Source organism: Mastomys coucha, unplaced genomic scaffold (genome assembly GCF_008632895.1).
Source record: "Mastomys coucha isolate ucsf_1 unplaced genomic scaffold, UCSF_Mcou_1 pScaffold18, whole genome shotgun sequence".
In the NCBI taxonomy this organism is placed as follows: domain Eukaryota; kingdom Metazoa; phylum Chordata; class Mammalia; order Rodentia; family Muridae; genus Mastomys; species Mastomys coucha.
In genome coordinates this window covers 19898709-19914402 of record NW_022196900.1, presented here as the reverse complement: position 1 = coordinate 19914402, position 15694 = coordinate 19898709, and the positions used below count along the sequence as shown (strand labels likewise).

The window sequence follows — 15694 nt, the reverse complement described above, 5'->3', positions numbered from 1 at the left end:
GATGGGGATGGGGAGATGATGGGGATGGGGAGATGATGGGGATGGGGATGGGGAAAGAAGGGAGGGAGAGGGAGAGGGGGAAAAGGAGGGAGAAGGGGAAAAAGAGAGAGAGAGAGATATGACCTCAAAGCTCCCACCCAAGTGACATACTTCCTACAACAAAACCACACGAACAAGGCCATACCTCCTAATAGTGCCACTCCCTATGGATCACACATTCAAATACATGAGTCTCTGGGGCCAAACCTATTCAAACTACCACAGCTCCTCAGCTGAGGTAGGTGGTTGTCAGACTCTCTCTGCCCCATGCTGGACCCTGACAGCTGCCCCTCTACTGTGAACCCGGAGCCTTTTGGCTGGGCTCCACAGACACTTTTCTACACGTCTCTGCAGCTGTGTTTCTGCATTAACCACAGTCCACTACACAGAGAAGCTTCTCTGATGAGGCCTGAGCTGCACTCATCTATAAGATATTAATTTAGATTCAACTTTGATATTACATCCACTTAGCAAAACAATAATAGTAGGCTTAGCTGTGATTTCCCCACCATAGACCCTTGTCCAGATTAAGAAGAGTACTAGGTATGCTCCTATAAGCAGAGCTTATGTTTTATTTTTTAACACCATACCAAATTAATTTGTAAGTATCTTTCATGTTTAAGATTGTTTTTGAAAACTATTATGCTGTATTTTTATTCTTATTTTCAGTTAACTACTAGCAAAAGCGAAATATTAAATATTACCAGTGATTTTCAAATCATTCTTCTATAAATGAAATATAATACTAAGTAGATATATAAATGAAATATAATACTAAGTATTTTAATTTATAAGTAAATGCCAAATGAAAATAAGAAAACATGAATTCCAACAATTAAACAGTAGCATACAATACAGAAAGAAAGAAGGGGTCAGGTGTGGTGGCACACACCTTTAATCCTAACACTTAAGAGGCAGAGGCAGGAGATCTCTGTAGGTTTGAGTCCACCATGGTCAACATAGCAAGTTCCAGGACAGCCTCTATATAAAGAGACCTTCTCTATCCATCAGGTAGTGGTGCATTCCTTTAATCCCATCACTTGGGAAGCAGAGGCAGGAGGATCTCTGTGAGTTCTAGGCCAGCCTGGTGTACAGAAGACAACCAGGGCTACACAAAGAAACCCTGCCTCAAAGCAAACAAACAAAAACACAAATAGACCTCCTCTTGGAAAAGAAAGGAAAAATGGTTTGGTTATTGTCATAAATAAAAGATCTTGTGTTTGACATACACACAGTAATAAATTATATATAAGATGTTGAGTGAAATTCACTACTTAGATTTTTTTCCTCTTTATCTCAAACTATTTCTGAATGCTACTTCTTGCTTCCTAATAGTCTCCTGCAATCTAACATGAAAATTATTTTTTAGCTTATAATTGCCCCTGGAGTAGAAGAGACTGCTTTAGTTATTCGACAAATTGCAGACCACAGTTTAATGACGTCAAAGAGAGATCCTCATGAATGGTTGGATAAATCCTGGGTGGAAGTTTCACCTTCTAAGGTTCCTTTTTCTTTTTTCTTTTTATTTTTTATTTTAAAGATTTATTTATTACATGTAAGTACACTGTAGCTGACTGCAGATGCACCAGAAGAAGGTGTCAGATCTCATTATGGGTGGTTGTGAGCCACCATGTGGTTGCTGGGATTTGACCTCAGGACCTTTGGAAGAGCAGTCAGTGCTCTTATTTGCTGAGCCATCTCGCCAGCTCAAGGTTACTTTTTCTAAATGTATAATTTAAACATCTGTGAACAAACAGATATAATTACCTGAATCCTTTATTGATAGTTTATTTTTCCACACTCCCTAAATTGAGTTATAAATCCAATGACAAATGTTTTAATCTGTAGACTAAAGTAGAGCACTCTCAAGACTCCTGACTGAGGAGATGCCACATTGTTTTCTAGGAGGAAATGAACCTACTTGATTTTCCATGTATTAACCCACTGGTGGCTCAGCTCATGTTACATAGAGCACCTTCCCTGCACTGGCTCCTGATAGCAACTCCTGCTGAGCTTCAGGAACTCCTACCCCAGGTTCCAGGCAAAGTACTGAAGGTGGGTGAGAGCTGCAGGCTCCTGTGGCTCCCTCTTTCCATTCCAACTTCCTATTTGTACCACATGCATTTCTGAAAGATGGTCTCTGCTTTTGTTTTGGGTCTCACACAGGAAAGAAGTAATTTACTTGAACTAACTTTCATACAGAATTGTCATTAGCTGCCAACTACAATATATGTTTTAAAGTTACCATAGATAATTCAGCACAGTTTATCACATTTTAAGGCATTTTGAAATATTATTATGTTCATAAATATTACATTAACACACTTATATTTCCCCTTCCAAGAACTTCTACTGGAGCTGGAAAGATGGCTCAGTGGTTAAGAGCACTTACTGCTCTTCCAGAGGTCCTGAGTTCAATTCCCAGCAACCACATGGTGGCTCACAACCATCTGTAATGGGATTGGATGCCCTCTTCTGGTGTGTCTGAAGATAGTGAAAGTGCCCTCATATACATAAAATAGATACTTCTTTAAAAAAAAAAAACAAAAACAGCACTTGGGAAGCAGAGGCAGGCAGATTTCTAAGTTTGAGGCCAGCCTGGTCGATAGAGTTCCAGGACAGCCAGGGCTATACATAGAAACCCTGTCAAAGAATTTCTACCGTAGTAGGAAAGAAAGCTTTAGAGTTATTGGTGATATTTTTAAATTCTTAGCAAGGTATAGTATTCATGTATAATTTGAATAACTAAAATAAAATTCATTGTACTTGTTGTGAAACTAAAACTCTAAAAAAGTATAAAATTCCACTACAAGTTGCTAAAAAAAATAGATGCAAATTACAATGTTCTCTTTTAATGGCATTTAATCATTTCTTATGTTAGTGCATGACTCAGTGCAGTCTCTATGAATTTAGCTAGGTATCATATTTGTTTTCTAGGCCTATTACATTTTTTTTTTTTATTTTTTCAGCATTTTTGTAGCATCACTTCCTTGTTCAAGATTAGTTCTCCCTCCATGACAAAGCCTTCTCAGATTTCATCACTTCCGGAAGATATGAATCAAACTGATCTCTTTATTTCTCAGAGTTCAGCTCCTATCATTCAAGAACGGGAAGAATATTATTCCTATGAAGATTCAGAAGAGACCGTACTGAAAGGCACAAGCTCTTCTCCTGTGGAGCTAAGAGAAACGCCATGCATGTGGCCATGTGTAGCACCACACAGTCAGAGGAGCAGCTGGGAGGGTCCCAGCTGTGGCCCTGACACAGTGCAGAATAACCCTTTCCTAATGAATGCAGAATCAAAGGAAGTCACCTGGCCCTCCTTTCCCAGCTGGAGTGATTCAGAGTCAGATGTCTTTTCTCTGGGTCTAACACAAGTAAGTTGTGAACCCGTAATGCCACTAACTGATTCTCAGAGGAGAGGCACTCATGATTTTGTAAATTTTCCTGAAGCAAAAGGAACCAGAAACATGCAAGTGTCCACCCCTGTCTTTTTACCAGAGAACTCCCAACCCCACCTTCACTGGGACTTCAAGAAAAACAGTTGTAGTAAACAGATTTATTCGTTTAATCCAAGCTGTGGAGCAGAACAGACTACCTACAACAAATGGTACTCTCAAAAAGATGACTTCTCCAGTAATCAGCCAGAGAGCCTGTGGGACGAGGTGGAAGGCAGCACATACAGAAATGCAAATGCTGAGACAAAGGAGACCTTTTGGAGAGAACTGCCAGCTGTTCCAAGTTGGGATTCATTCTGTGCTTCTGATTCTAATGTAAATCAAAAAGGATTCAAGGGCCTTAATTTCTGCCAAAGAGCTGGAAACTACTTAGGACAGAGAAGGCTCCCTGTATCTTCATCTAATTGGGAAGATTACAAAACACCAACAGGTAATATTAATAGTTGATACAACTACTTCCAGTTGTGATTTGAAAAGCTAAAGCTAGGAGCTGGAGAGAGGCACAGTGGTTAATAAGCTCTTACAGAGGTCCCCAGCACCCACTTGAGGCAGCTCACATTCAGTCCCCAGCACCCACTTGGGGCAGCTCACATTCAGTCCCCAGCACCCACTTGGGGCAGCTCACATTCAGTCCCCAGCACCCACTTGGGGCAGCTCACACTACCTGTAACTCTAGCTCCTGGGGATCCGACACCTCTGGCTTCCTTGGACATACCCATATGCAGATGCAAATAACTACATACACATAACTACAAATAATAAAAATATTAAAAAAATGACAGCTCTACACTCAAACTTCAATGGACGATTGTTTTAACTGATACACTTAATATTCTCCATTAACTTGGGGTTTAAAAAAATCAAACTTGGTATAACAAAATACTTTAAATTCTTGTAGTATCAAATGAACCATACAGTCAACTTAAGTTTAAAATAGCACTCAGGAGGCAGAGGTAGGAGGATCTCTATGAGTTCAAAGTCAGCCTGGTCTAAGTTCTAGGATAACCAGGACTACACAGAGAAAACCTGTTACAAACAGACAGACAAACAAATACGAATTTAAAAAGCAGAAATTTAAAATAAAAACTTAAGTAAAGGAGAAGATGCTCGTGATTAAAGAGTCAGACTCTGTTAAGCACACATATTTATTTGGCTAACATTTGTTAAGATATTAGAGCTGGTGATGGCTAAGTCACTACTCTACAGTGCTTACTGTGCAAGCATGAGGACCTAAGTTTGAAACCCAGAAACAAAAGCCCAGCACTTGGGAGGCAGAAACAGGCAGATCCACAGGGCTTGATGTCATCCAGCCCAGCTTATTGGGTAAGCTCTAGGCCAGTAAGAGATTCTGTCTTTAAAAATAAAATAAAATCAGGATTAATGGTACCTGAGGAGAACAAGGCCTAAGTTTGTCCTCTAGCCTTCACGCGCACACACACACACACACACACACACACACACACACACACACATACACATGTGTCTCACACACACACATATATACACACACACATACACACGTGTCTCACACATACACACATACACACACACATATATACACACACACATACACACACGTGTCTCACACATACACACACACATATATACACACACACACACACATACACACACACACACACATACACGCAAACCTTTTCTAGGAGTTGCTTACCTTTATTGGGTAAGAACCCCTATTATCTTTGATAGATGTTTTTGACTTGACTGAGCATTTTATCATATCACCTTTTAAAAGGGACAATTTTGTTTTCTCATTTCTACTCATTATGTCTTTATTTCTATATAATTTCTTATGGCATTGACCTGAACATCCAGAACAAAATGTTAAGATCTCATAAGGCATATGAATGTAGCTTTGTCTTTTTTGTTTGTTTGTTTTGTTTTGTTTTTCGAGACAGGGTTTCTTTGTGTAGCCCTGGCTGTTCTGGAACTCACTCTGTAGTCCAAGCTGGACTTGAACTTAGAAATCCACCTACCTCTGCCTCCCAAGTGCTGGGATTAAAGGTGTGCACTGCCACTGCCCGGCTGAATGTAGCTTTGTCATGAAAGGCAGTGGGAGAAGAGAAATTTAAGTTTCAAACCTCCTCTTTTCATAGTCTCCTTCCTAAGATCAGAGAAGGACCCAGAAAAACAAAAAAGACAAAAACAAAAACAAAACAAAACAAAACAAAAACTAACTATATTTTATTAAAAGAGGACCTCCTGATCCTCACTGTTTCCACCCTGCCCTCATCCCCTGCCTGCTCTCCCCTCCTCCTAACAGCTGTCTGTTGTCCCCTGTCCAGTAGGCTTCCTTCTGCTTTCATGTCACAGGTATCACTTTATCCCTGCCCCAGGAAGGCCTCCCAGTCCCTTTCCTAGTTTGATGACCTGAAGTAACCCTGTACACACAGATACAAATTACAACCCAAGTACCTAGTGAAAGAAAAACCTTCCTGGCTGTCTTTCATCACCTGCTGTTCACTTAGGGTACTTTCAGTCATGTCCATTGTTCTGCAAATGTTACTTCAATTTTTTTAAGCTAAATAAAGTCCTGTTTTATATATGGTCAGGGATGCTGTTAATTTGGTTCCTGCTGTTTCATTCTGATTTTCATAACAAGAGCCATGATGGTGTTGTGTGTGCTATTATATAGCTGTTTCCTAAATGACTCAGCTCAAACCCCATCCTTGGACTCTCGAACAATTACCTATGTGAGCTCCATAGACTCTTGAACATGGACAGCTTCCCTATATAATTCTCCCATTTTTTCAATGAGAAAATTCCAGCAAGTTTCTACTTCTGACCTTTAAGCTTTGGGGCATATAGGTGGAATACTCAGATATCTATGTACATTTCAATTCACTTAGTTTTGAATAGTTTTATTTTGCATGATATGTATGTGTGGCATGTGTCCATGTGTGGGTGCACATTTACTGATGCATGTGCACATGTGTCTACATGTGTATGGAAGCTGCTGTCTGGAGCTGTGCACATGTGCATGCACACATGCATATATACAGAGATACATACATGCACACATGCACACACACAATTCATATGCATAAACTAAAAAATTGTAAATAAAGATGGTGGAGTGGAAGCTGAACAGCTAATAAAATGTAAACATATTGAACACAAATATGAACAGTTTCGGTAGTATACAGAGGCAAGGAACGAAGCATGTGTGAGTTCAGAGTCAGTCAGAGTGAGCACTGAACTTATTCTAGTCTGTGAAGATGTGTTGGAAACCTTCAGGGATTAGGAAGCCTGTCTGAGTTGCTTATTTGCAATTGTTTTACTTAAACACATTAGAGCCAGGAGAGACTTTAGAGACCATAGAACCTTACAGAAGAGGAAAATGGAATCTGGGGATAGTGAATGACTCACACAGTCTATGTGCACACTGATCTTAAACAGCCATCAGGCACAGGTGCGCTCATGTTAAAAAAACAAAAAACAAAAAACATTTTTCGTATCTACTTATCCCAACAAAATGGTTCTTTTCTCCTTTTGACAGACTTAATGTACTCACAAGTACCACAACCCAAGAAACGACGTCTAATGTATGAGAGAGTCCCTGGAAGAGTGGATGGGCAAACCCGGCTGAGGTTTTTATGAAAAACAGAAGGGACCGTGCCACCTGCCAGATTCTACTTCCTTATGACAACCCAGTGACAATTAGGCTTGACTCTACATCACAGAAAATGCTGTTGTTTTTACATGACCTCAGTGTTTATATCTAAGTCTGCTTGTAATAATAAGCATAGGACCCCCAAAGTATTCAGATTCCTGTGTACTTCACAGGGCTTTTGTCTTTTTGAAGATCTGTTTTTTCATGTATTTGTCTGCATGTGGAGTGTGTGCACTTGAGCAGAGGTGCCCTGGGGGGGCCAGAGGATCCAAGCCCCAATCAGAGTCTTGTTTTTTTTTTTTAAGGTTTAATATTCTTATTATTAAATTGTGTATCTGCATGTTGGAATGTGCATATTGAGTACAGTGCCTGTGGAATCCAAAAGAGGGTACCTGAGCCCCCGGAGCCTTAGTTCCTGGTGTTTGTGAGCCATGTGCTAGGAGCCACAGTCCAGTCCTCTGCAGGAGCAGCAAGCACCCTTAACCATTGAGCAGTCTTAATCTTGATCTCCCCGCCCCCATCACGATCTGACAGTTTGAGTCAGGAAGTGAGGAGCATTCCAAAGGGCAAAACTGAAGAAGCCAAAGAAGTGCACTGCACAGTTTCCCCAAACCGGCTAGAAAGAGTCAGAAGGAACGCTCGCAACCTAGGTCATGGGAAGAGTTTGTTTGTTTGTTAGGTTGTTTGTTTTGAGACAGAGTCTGTAGCCCTGGCTGTCCTGGAACTTACTCTGTGGACTAGGCTGGTCTTGAACTCACAGAGATCCACCTGCCTCTGCCTCCCAAGTGCTGGGACTAAAGGTGTGAACCATCAACACCACCACCACAACCCAGCAAAAGTTCCCATTCTTAATATACTAAATACCCTTTCACACTGGAGGGAGAAAGGAAACCTAATAGAGTAAGTAAAATATCTAAACAGTTACTCTCAGAACAAGACAAGCTTGAAAATACTTAGGGTAAGCAACTTCATTGTTTACACAGAGATGTTGTCTACTAAATAAATCACTGACTTTCACCTATCACATTGACAAAAGGCTGAAAATTCCGATTCCTAGGATAAGCATGGTAGAGAAGACTACTTTCCTGGGTTGTCTGTGCATCCTTTTAGACCCCACTCTAGGCAAGAGCTAATACAATGTAAGATGACTAGATAGTTTGACTCAGGAATTATATACCAAGGATTTACCTTAAATAAATATTAACTATAGCATGAGACCTATTGTAAGTATAGCTTGTGTGTAATAGGTAAAATTTATAGATACTTGCTACCAGGAGGAAAAAGTAAACATTTAGAGTATAGAATACCATGAAACTTTATGAAGAAATAAGTGTGCTCTGACCATAGTGAAAATGGACAATTGCAATTTGCTCAAAATGATTTTGTGCATATGGGAATATTTGGGCAAGCATGAATTCCACGCTTTCTGATGCACGAGGAACTGTTGGAGCGGAACTGGGAAGTAGCTCGGTGGTGGTGATTGCCAACCCAGAGCTCTGGGTTTGGATCCCAGCACTTCATAAACTGGGCCTGCCAAAGTCAAAGATCATGATCCTTAGCCACATAGCTAGTTTGATACCAACCCTGGAATAAATGAAAGCTTGGCTCAAAGGGGAAAAAACAAAGAAGGCTAAGGGAACTGGAGCAAAGGCCACTAAAATGTGCTTCAGAGAAAGGCACCAAGCATGAGGCTTCAGTGAGCTCACAAGCTGCCCGGCAGCCCTGTTCCCACTCCTTTCCTCCAAGTTTTCCTCCATAACTTCTGTTGTTGTTTTGTTTTTTTTTTTCTTTTCTGTCTCTTTTTCATTCTTTTCTTCACACAGACAGTATTGTTCTTAGCAGTTCCACAGGCCTGCTGTAATACTGTATTCTCCTTGTGCTCTCACTTTGCTTAGAGTCTTCTAATTTTGTCACTGATTAAACTTTTTAGTGTTAAACTCCTAACATTTTTCTATAGCTTATTTCTAATGAGTAGATAATTTAAGGCTGTTTAAACCTTTCCACAGCAGTAGCAAAATACCAAAATCCTAACACTGAAAAAGAGATCATTACAGAAACGTACTTTTATCAGAGTAAATACTCCAATGGAGTATTACCAGACCAAATGGAAACTAGCCACACTTATGATCAATCAAACCCATCTGAGTATAAAAACAGATCCATGACAAGGCATGTATTAATATAATTCTTCATTAATGTATTTGATACATTTAAGGAAAAGGTATTATACGCATTATCTAATTTCCCATGAGATATTTTACAAAGTTCTGCATCTATTTGTTTTTTTTTAGTTTGCATATAAGTAGATTTTAGTATGGTATTTTCATAATTTGTTTTCAATTTTTAAAAATTATATTGTTTAATTCAGCGGCTGCCAAGGCAGACTCACTTACCCCTAAGGTAGTTTTTGTCCTCTATGTTTGAGAGAGAAATACAGAACAAGTACTGAGTTTCCTCAGATAACTTTGAGGCCGAGGGTCCCTTCTTCACACTGGCAGATTTCTATGTTAAGCCAGCTCAGCAGGTGTCAGTCCCTCCTGACACTGTTGGATCTGACTTGCTGACATTTAGGACAGTTTATCTGGGCAATGTTTGTAGCTTCCCTGAACTACCTGATGCAGTGTTGCTGAAGGAGAGAGAAAGTGTATCCAGAGAGGATTTAGTTTGTGGTGGAAATTTGGAATGCTTACTGAAATTCTTTTTTTTTTTTAAAAAAAAAGATTTATTTATTTACTTTATGTGTATGAGTACACTGTAGCTGTACAGATGGCCCTAAGCCATCATGTGGCTGCAGGGAATTGAAGTCAGGACCTCTGCTTGCTCCTGCCCCGCTCGATCCGACCTGCTCTGGACCCCCTCGCAATGGAGTAATACACTGTAGCTGTTTTCAGACGCACCAGAGGAGGGCGTCAGATCTCATTACGGATGGTTGTGAGCCACCATGTGGTAGCTGGGATCCGAACTCAGAACTTTTGGAAGAGCAGTCAGTGCCCTTACCCGCTGAGCCATCTCGCCAGCCCCGCTTACTGAAATTCTTGCTAATTGAGTTGGAGAACACAGAACATATATGATGTTAATAGTAGGAAACAGGTATTTCAATAAAGAAAAGAAACAAACGAAAGATAGTGTGAAAATTGCAGACAAGGTTAAACAGATAATAGAAACATCAAAAGGACATTAATATGGAACCCCATTTACTGATATCTAAATGATGCTTGGAATTAGGGAGGCCCTGCCGATGGCTTCATTTTCCCCCTTATGTATTCCTGCAAACTCCTCTGTGGTGAATGCCATGCAAGGCTAGATCAGAGAGAGCGCTGTGGCTGGGAAGTGAGGGTTGTTTTTCACATAATGCTCACATCTGCATTTGGAGATGTTTACAGAATTCAGGGATTCCAGCCCCAGTCCCACCTGCTGCACTCACAAGCACCAGCAAACAGGAATCCATGGGGCCCAAAAGACAACACCAGACACAAACTACTGTTGTCATGGAAAATGATGAATTAGGCAAAAATTTTATTTCCAAGCTCTTCAAAGATGATTACAAACCCAAACTTTCCTTCTAAAAGTGTCCCCAATTAGATCAAAGGCACACCACCCCAGTAATATACGTGTGACATGAATTCTTTTAGGTTATAATATCTTCATACTTTGTTTTTAACCAATTGCAATGTTCTAAATGTAGGCCACATATAAACATTTTTAAAGGCATGGACAACATTTTTAAAAACTACAATCATAATTATAAGTTGTAAAGTATAGGAACTAAAGAAAGATCTAATTGGCTTCACACAGGATGGGCAACCTAACAATACATCAATCTTGCATTTGCTAAGGAGCAGAGCCCAAGCCTACTGTCTGCGTTGGACCCTTTGCTCATGTGGAAGTGAAAAAGCTCTCCTTTACAAAATCAGGATATCAATCAATTATTCCCCCCACTGTATACTTCGTTTTATTTAGTAATTGTAAATTTTTATGAAAAGTTTTTTATTAGAGTATAAAAACGTTAGGAAAATTACAAATACTGTTTTTGCAAATACCCAGTAAATAAAACCTGCCTCTGTCCCAGGCAGGGCTGCACAGGCTCCATGGCGAAAGAGATGCATCCAGCAAGTTTGGTAGTGAGGTTAAAAGAAAAACATTGATTTCTGTAGAATTTTGACCTAGGACCAGGCCTCAGAGAGAATGATTTGGCTCTTGAAGTCTGTTTTCTTGGGACGTGACAGCAGGCATCCATCACCATGCACACTCAGCTCCCTCGGCGAGCCTCTTCCCTGTGGAAGAGAAGTTCCGTTGGTCTTTGCTTTAGTGAGACTTACTTGTGAAGGAACCTTATCATTTGACAGGACACCAAAAATGCACAACGTAGAAAACATTACTTGAATGCAAGAGAATATGTAAGCACGTCCTGGACAGACAGCGCTCACAACTGTGCTTTGTAAAGGAGAACTGTGTCACGAAAGACAGTTATCTTGGCAACCCAGTGTGCCTCTCCCTTGACTACGGAACTTAATGTCTGATAGCAGAACCAGCCCCTCAATTCAATGTGAACAGTTTCCTTTTACAAACATGTGAAAAAGATTATCATTTACTGTGTAAACACAAAAGTTGAAATGTGTTGGTCCCAGGACTAAGAACCTATGCCCTTGTCATCTTTTAAAAAAAAAATATGGAAATGTACAGGGGTGAGGGGCTTGTCCGCGCTGGGCAGCCGAGCTACGCTGCTTTAGAGACAGTCTTCACGAGTTAGCCAGGTTGCTCTTGAACTCACCCAGTTTTAATTTCTTTATACAGTTTTTAGGTTGGTGGGTAGGCAAAAGTTGGGGAGTGCTGGATTCATACCGTTTTCACCATATCCTACACCAGGGCCAAGCAGGAAGTGAGGAGGTCTGAGTGAGAAGGGCCGCTTCCTCTTGACACCAGAGCAGCCAGGGGAGAAGTAGGGAGTCAGTCCGCAGCCCGGGCATGCGCACTACCTGCTTACCCTATCTCTCCTGCATTCTCATTGAGAATCGACAGGATCTACACTTTTAAAACGGTTTTAATGAAGAGGACTCGTTGATAAATGTTTCCAGAAATTGAAGTGTTTGGAGCACTATGGTTTATAGACGAAGGAGCTGCTGGTTGTGGTCATGAGGGCATCCTGACAGTCATTGGGTAGAACTGCCCTGACTCAGAACACCAGGAGGCCACGAAGCTAATCATTTCAAGATCCATTGACTAAGAAAGCCTGAGGTTCTGCTGATCACTTGAGAATATACCTTGCTTAAGTCCTCCTTTGACATAGTACTTTTTCATGTCAGTGGGTATGTAAACAAACTATTTTCTGATGCTGGTTTTCCAGGGTGAATAGCTCTAAAAGTCTGCATCAGTGCCTGCCTGTGTAACTCACCTTTCCTTCTGAATCTGTTGGGGGTTGGGGTACCATCTGGGGTGGGGTACCATCTGGGGTGAGGTACCATCTGGGGTGGAGTACCATCTGGGAGTGAGGTACCATCTGGGGTGGGGTACCATCTGGGAGTGAGGTACCATCTGGGGTGGGGTACTGTCTGGGTTAAGCCATTTAAAATCTTGGAATGTGGGTCGTAGTTTTTGAGTTTGTTCATCTGTTTGTTCTGGTGTTTTTATTCTGACTCTGAGTTGCTTCTGGACATCCTGGGTCTCATTCATGGTCAGCTTTGTGTCTGTTCCTTGCTGTGAATTCTTGGTTCTAAAAATGCCTTTGAGGGTTCCTGTTCCTGTTTCATTTCTTGACTAGGGACTGACTCCAGTCCCTCTCTGACTCTTTTCCCTTTCTCTACTATTACTATTTCTTAGTGCTCTAAATGCTCACTTGTTAAGTTTTTCCATTCTTTTTTTTGTTTGTTTGTTTTTGTTTTGTTTTTCAAGAAAGGGTTTCTCTGTGTAGCCCTGGCTGTCCTGGAACTCACTCTGTAGACCAGGCTGGCCTTGAACTCAGAAATCCACCTGCCTCTGCCTCCCAAGTGCTGGGATTAAAGGCGTGTGCCACCATCGCCCGGGTAAAAAGTTTTTTTTTTAATGTAGAAATGTAAAACCTCAATGCAAAACACTCAAACTTATGTCATTCTAATTAATAAATCACCAGAAATGTGTCTTCAGTTTTCAGTTATCAACTGTTAAAACTGCTTTAGCCCTATACACACACACACACACACACACACACACACACACACACACCAGTAGACCAGTAGCTACATTCTATCTTCCATTAAAACAGAGATATGTCCCAGGCAGTGGTGGCACATGTCTTTAATTCCAGCACTCAGGAGGCAGCGACAGGCAGATCTCTATGAATCCGAGGGCAGCCTACAGAGCAAGTTCTAGGACAGCCAGAGTTGCACAGAGAAACCCTGTCTCAAAAAACCAAAATAGAACTATTTAGGGAGCCCAAGGTAGACTCAAGTCAGCTAGCTCCTCTGTCAAGTCTTTAGTCCCAAGAGATGCAAGTCAGTGGGTAACACCGAATAGGAGAACACAACTCTGGGATGCTATAAGGGCAGAGAGGGAATTCAGGTCAGGAAATACTGCTGGCCAGCTCAGTTAAAGAGCTCGTGTGCATAAGGTGACAGCATGTAGCAGACAGTGCTAGAGAGCAGGATTCTCTCAGACAGACCTCGTTCGTCCATGTTTGGGGACGCTACAGCCCACAAGCACCCAGAGAGCAAGGCAGCATTCTGAGTCTTTAACTTCCATCACCCAAATCCCTTGGGCAGCTCCCCGAAGATGTCACCAAGATGGCCCCGAGATGACACAGCACACCCCAACTCACCAGTCTTCAGAGTAAAGCACAGGACCTGGGCTCCCGGAAGGGGTTGCTTCCAGCCGGAACACCGAGCAGCAGGGCGTCCTTGCATGCATTCTGTATGCAGTACTGCTGAAGCTCTGCAGCTGCCTGAGAGACCTGAGTCAAAGCACAGTGTGACCCCCTGCTCACAGCCGGCCTGAGGTGGGACACCATTGTCGTTATCCAGGGCTGTCTGCTAACTCCCGCCACTCAGTCCCACAATGGAACACTAAACTGTCTACGACTGAGTATAGGATACTTTGGGACTGCTTTGACAAAGAAAATACAACATTAATCCATTTAAAATTCTAGTTTTAAGACCAAATTGGTAAGGAAATGGCTCATTCTCAAGTTCCCAGTACAAATATGTAAAACATGTACTGATAATCTAAATTTGCTGTGTGAACAAGGCTGGGGCTTTATCCAGTCAGTGCCAAACAAGTGATAGAATTATTCTATGCTGTTCAGAAAGTACAGCTTGCTGGTTAGGAATGTGGGCTCTGGGGCTGAGGGTGGGGCTCAGTGATAGAATGTTTGCCTAGCACAAGAGAGGCCCTGGAGTCAGTCCCTAGGACAAAACACAAAAATAACAGTACTACTGATCATCATCATCATCATCATCATCATCATCATCATCATCATCAATAAAACAGGGCTATTATGTTTTAGCCACGGTTTGAGCTTGTCCTTCAAAGGTTTATATGTTGAAATTTAACCTCCACTATGAAGGGTGGAAACATTTATGTATTTTTTTATATATGGGTGTTTTATCTGCATGTACAGCTTTACCCAGAAGAGGGCATTGGATTCTGGGAGACTACATTATAGATGGTTGTGAGCGTGCTGGGAAATAAACTCAGGACCTCCGCAGGAATAGCCAGTGCTCTTAATCACTGAGCCATCTCTCCAGTGCCAAGAGGGTAGACCTTCGACCCTCCAGAACCATAAGCTAAAATAAACTTTTTAAAAATGTTACTCTGTCTGTGGTACTCGGCTATTGGCAACAGAAAACTGACTAATACTTGTTACATGTATGTTACAGCTGCTTACCATATGTTTCCAGTTGCCACCAAGTTTCTGAAAGGCCTTAGAGATTTGCTTTTAGAGCTAGAACTTTTAAGTGGTAATATATAAAATACAATATAACCAGACTAACATTTAAGCTAATTTTTTCCATCAATTGAAACTCGATGTTTTCACATTAATTATAATTAGAGCTAATGGTAAGTTATTGATTTTCAAAGAAATAAAGAACCAATCCTGCCCAGAGACTGTGTATCGGGGAACTGGGTGAACTCCACGTGTGGGGAGTAGGAGCCTTTCTCAGGCCTCCTGGGAAAAGGAGACCAACCAGACCCTAGTATAAAGGACATGGTAATAAAGGTAAAGTGGGGGTGCTCAGAGAAACAAACTGAGGTCAGTCAGGACTCTCAGCAGGGGCATGGGAGAGACTCTGTGAGGGAGAAAAACCTCAAATCCTGCAAGCTGTCCCCTGCCATGAAGCTGGCTTGTCTGTTCCACCTGGGTTATCTCTCAACTCCAGAGGAGGATTCCTCAAGACAGCAGGTTTTGCAGTCCCTGGGAAGGGATGCTAGAAAACCTGTGCCTGGCATATGTGTCTCAGTGTGCCAAGAACATCCCTGAAGTGAAGCTGACTAGATTCTGGAATGTGACTCCCTTGAAGTGCTGCCCAAGTCCACCAGACTGTCCTGCCTGCCCACCCGCCTGCCTCTCTCTCTCTCCCTTCCTTCCTCTGTCCCT

At 41.6% G+C, this 15694-nt stretch overlaps 2 protein-coding genes across 4 annotated transcripts in view; one reads left to right on the top strand and one right to left on the bottom strand.

The window, feature by feature from the left end:
* Positions 1 to 7777, top strand: part of Shoc1 (shortage in chiasmata 1) — an 87745-nt gene extending 79968 nt beyond the window's left edge. For 2 of the 3 annotated variants that reach the window (XM_031377531.1, XM_031377529.1), the window contains 4 exons: positions 1409 to 1540; positions 1945 to 2094; positions 3009 to 3927; positions 7015 to 7777. In XM_031377531.1, coding sequence (XP_031233391.1) covers positions 1409 to 1540; positions 1945 to 2094; positions 3009 to 3927; positions 7015 to 7115 — 1302 coding nt within the window. In that variant the 3' untranslated portion in view covers positions 7116 to 7777. The remainder of the gene's footprint in view (positions 1 to 1408; positions 1541 to 1944; positions 2095 to 3008; positions 3928 to 7014) is intronic. The other variant, XM_031377530.1, reaches the window with a different exon arrangement.
* A 2832-nt stretch (positions 7778 to 10609) lies between these two features.
* Positions 10610 to 15694, bottom strand: part of Gng10 (G protein subunit gamma 10) — a 7364-nt gene continuing 2279 nt past the window's right edge. The window contains exons 2-3 of the mRNA XM_031377528.1: positions 13919 to 14050; positions 10610 to 11402 (exon numbers count right to left, since the gene is read on the bottom strand). Coding sequence (XP_031233388.1) covers positions 13925 to 14050 — 126 coding nt within the window. The 3' untranslated portion in view covers positions 10610 to 11402; positions 13919 to 13924. The remainder of the gene's footprint in view (positions 11403 to 13918; positions 14051 to 15694) is intronic.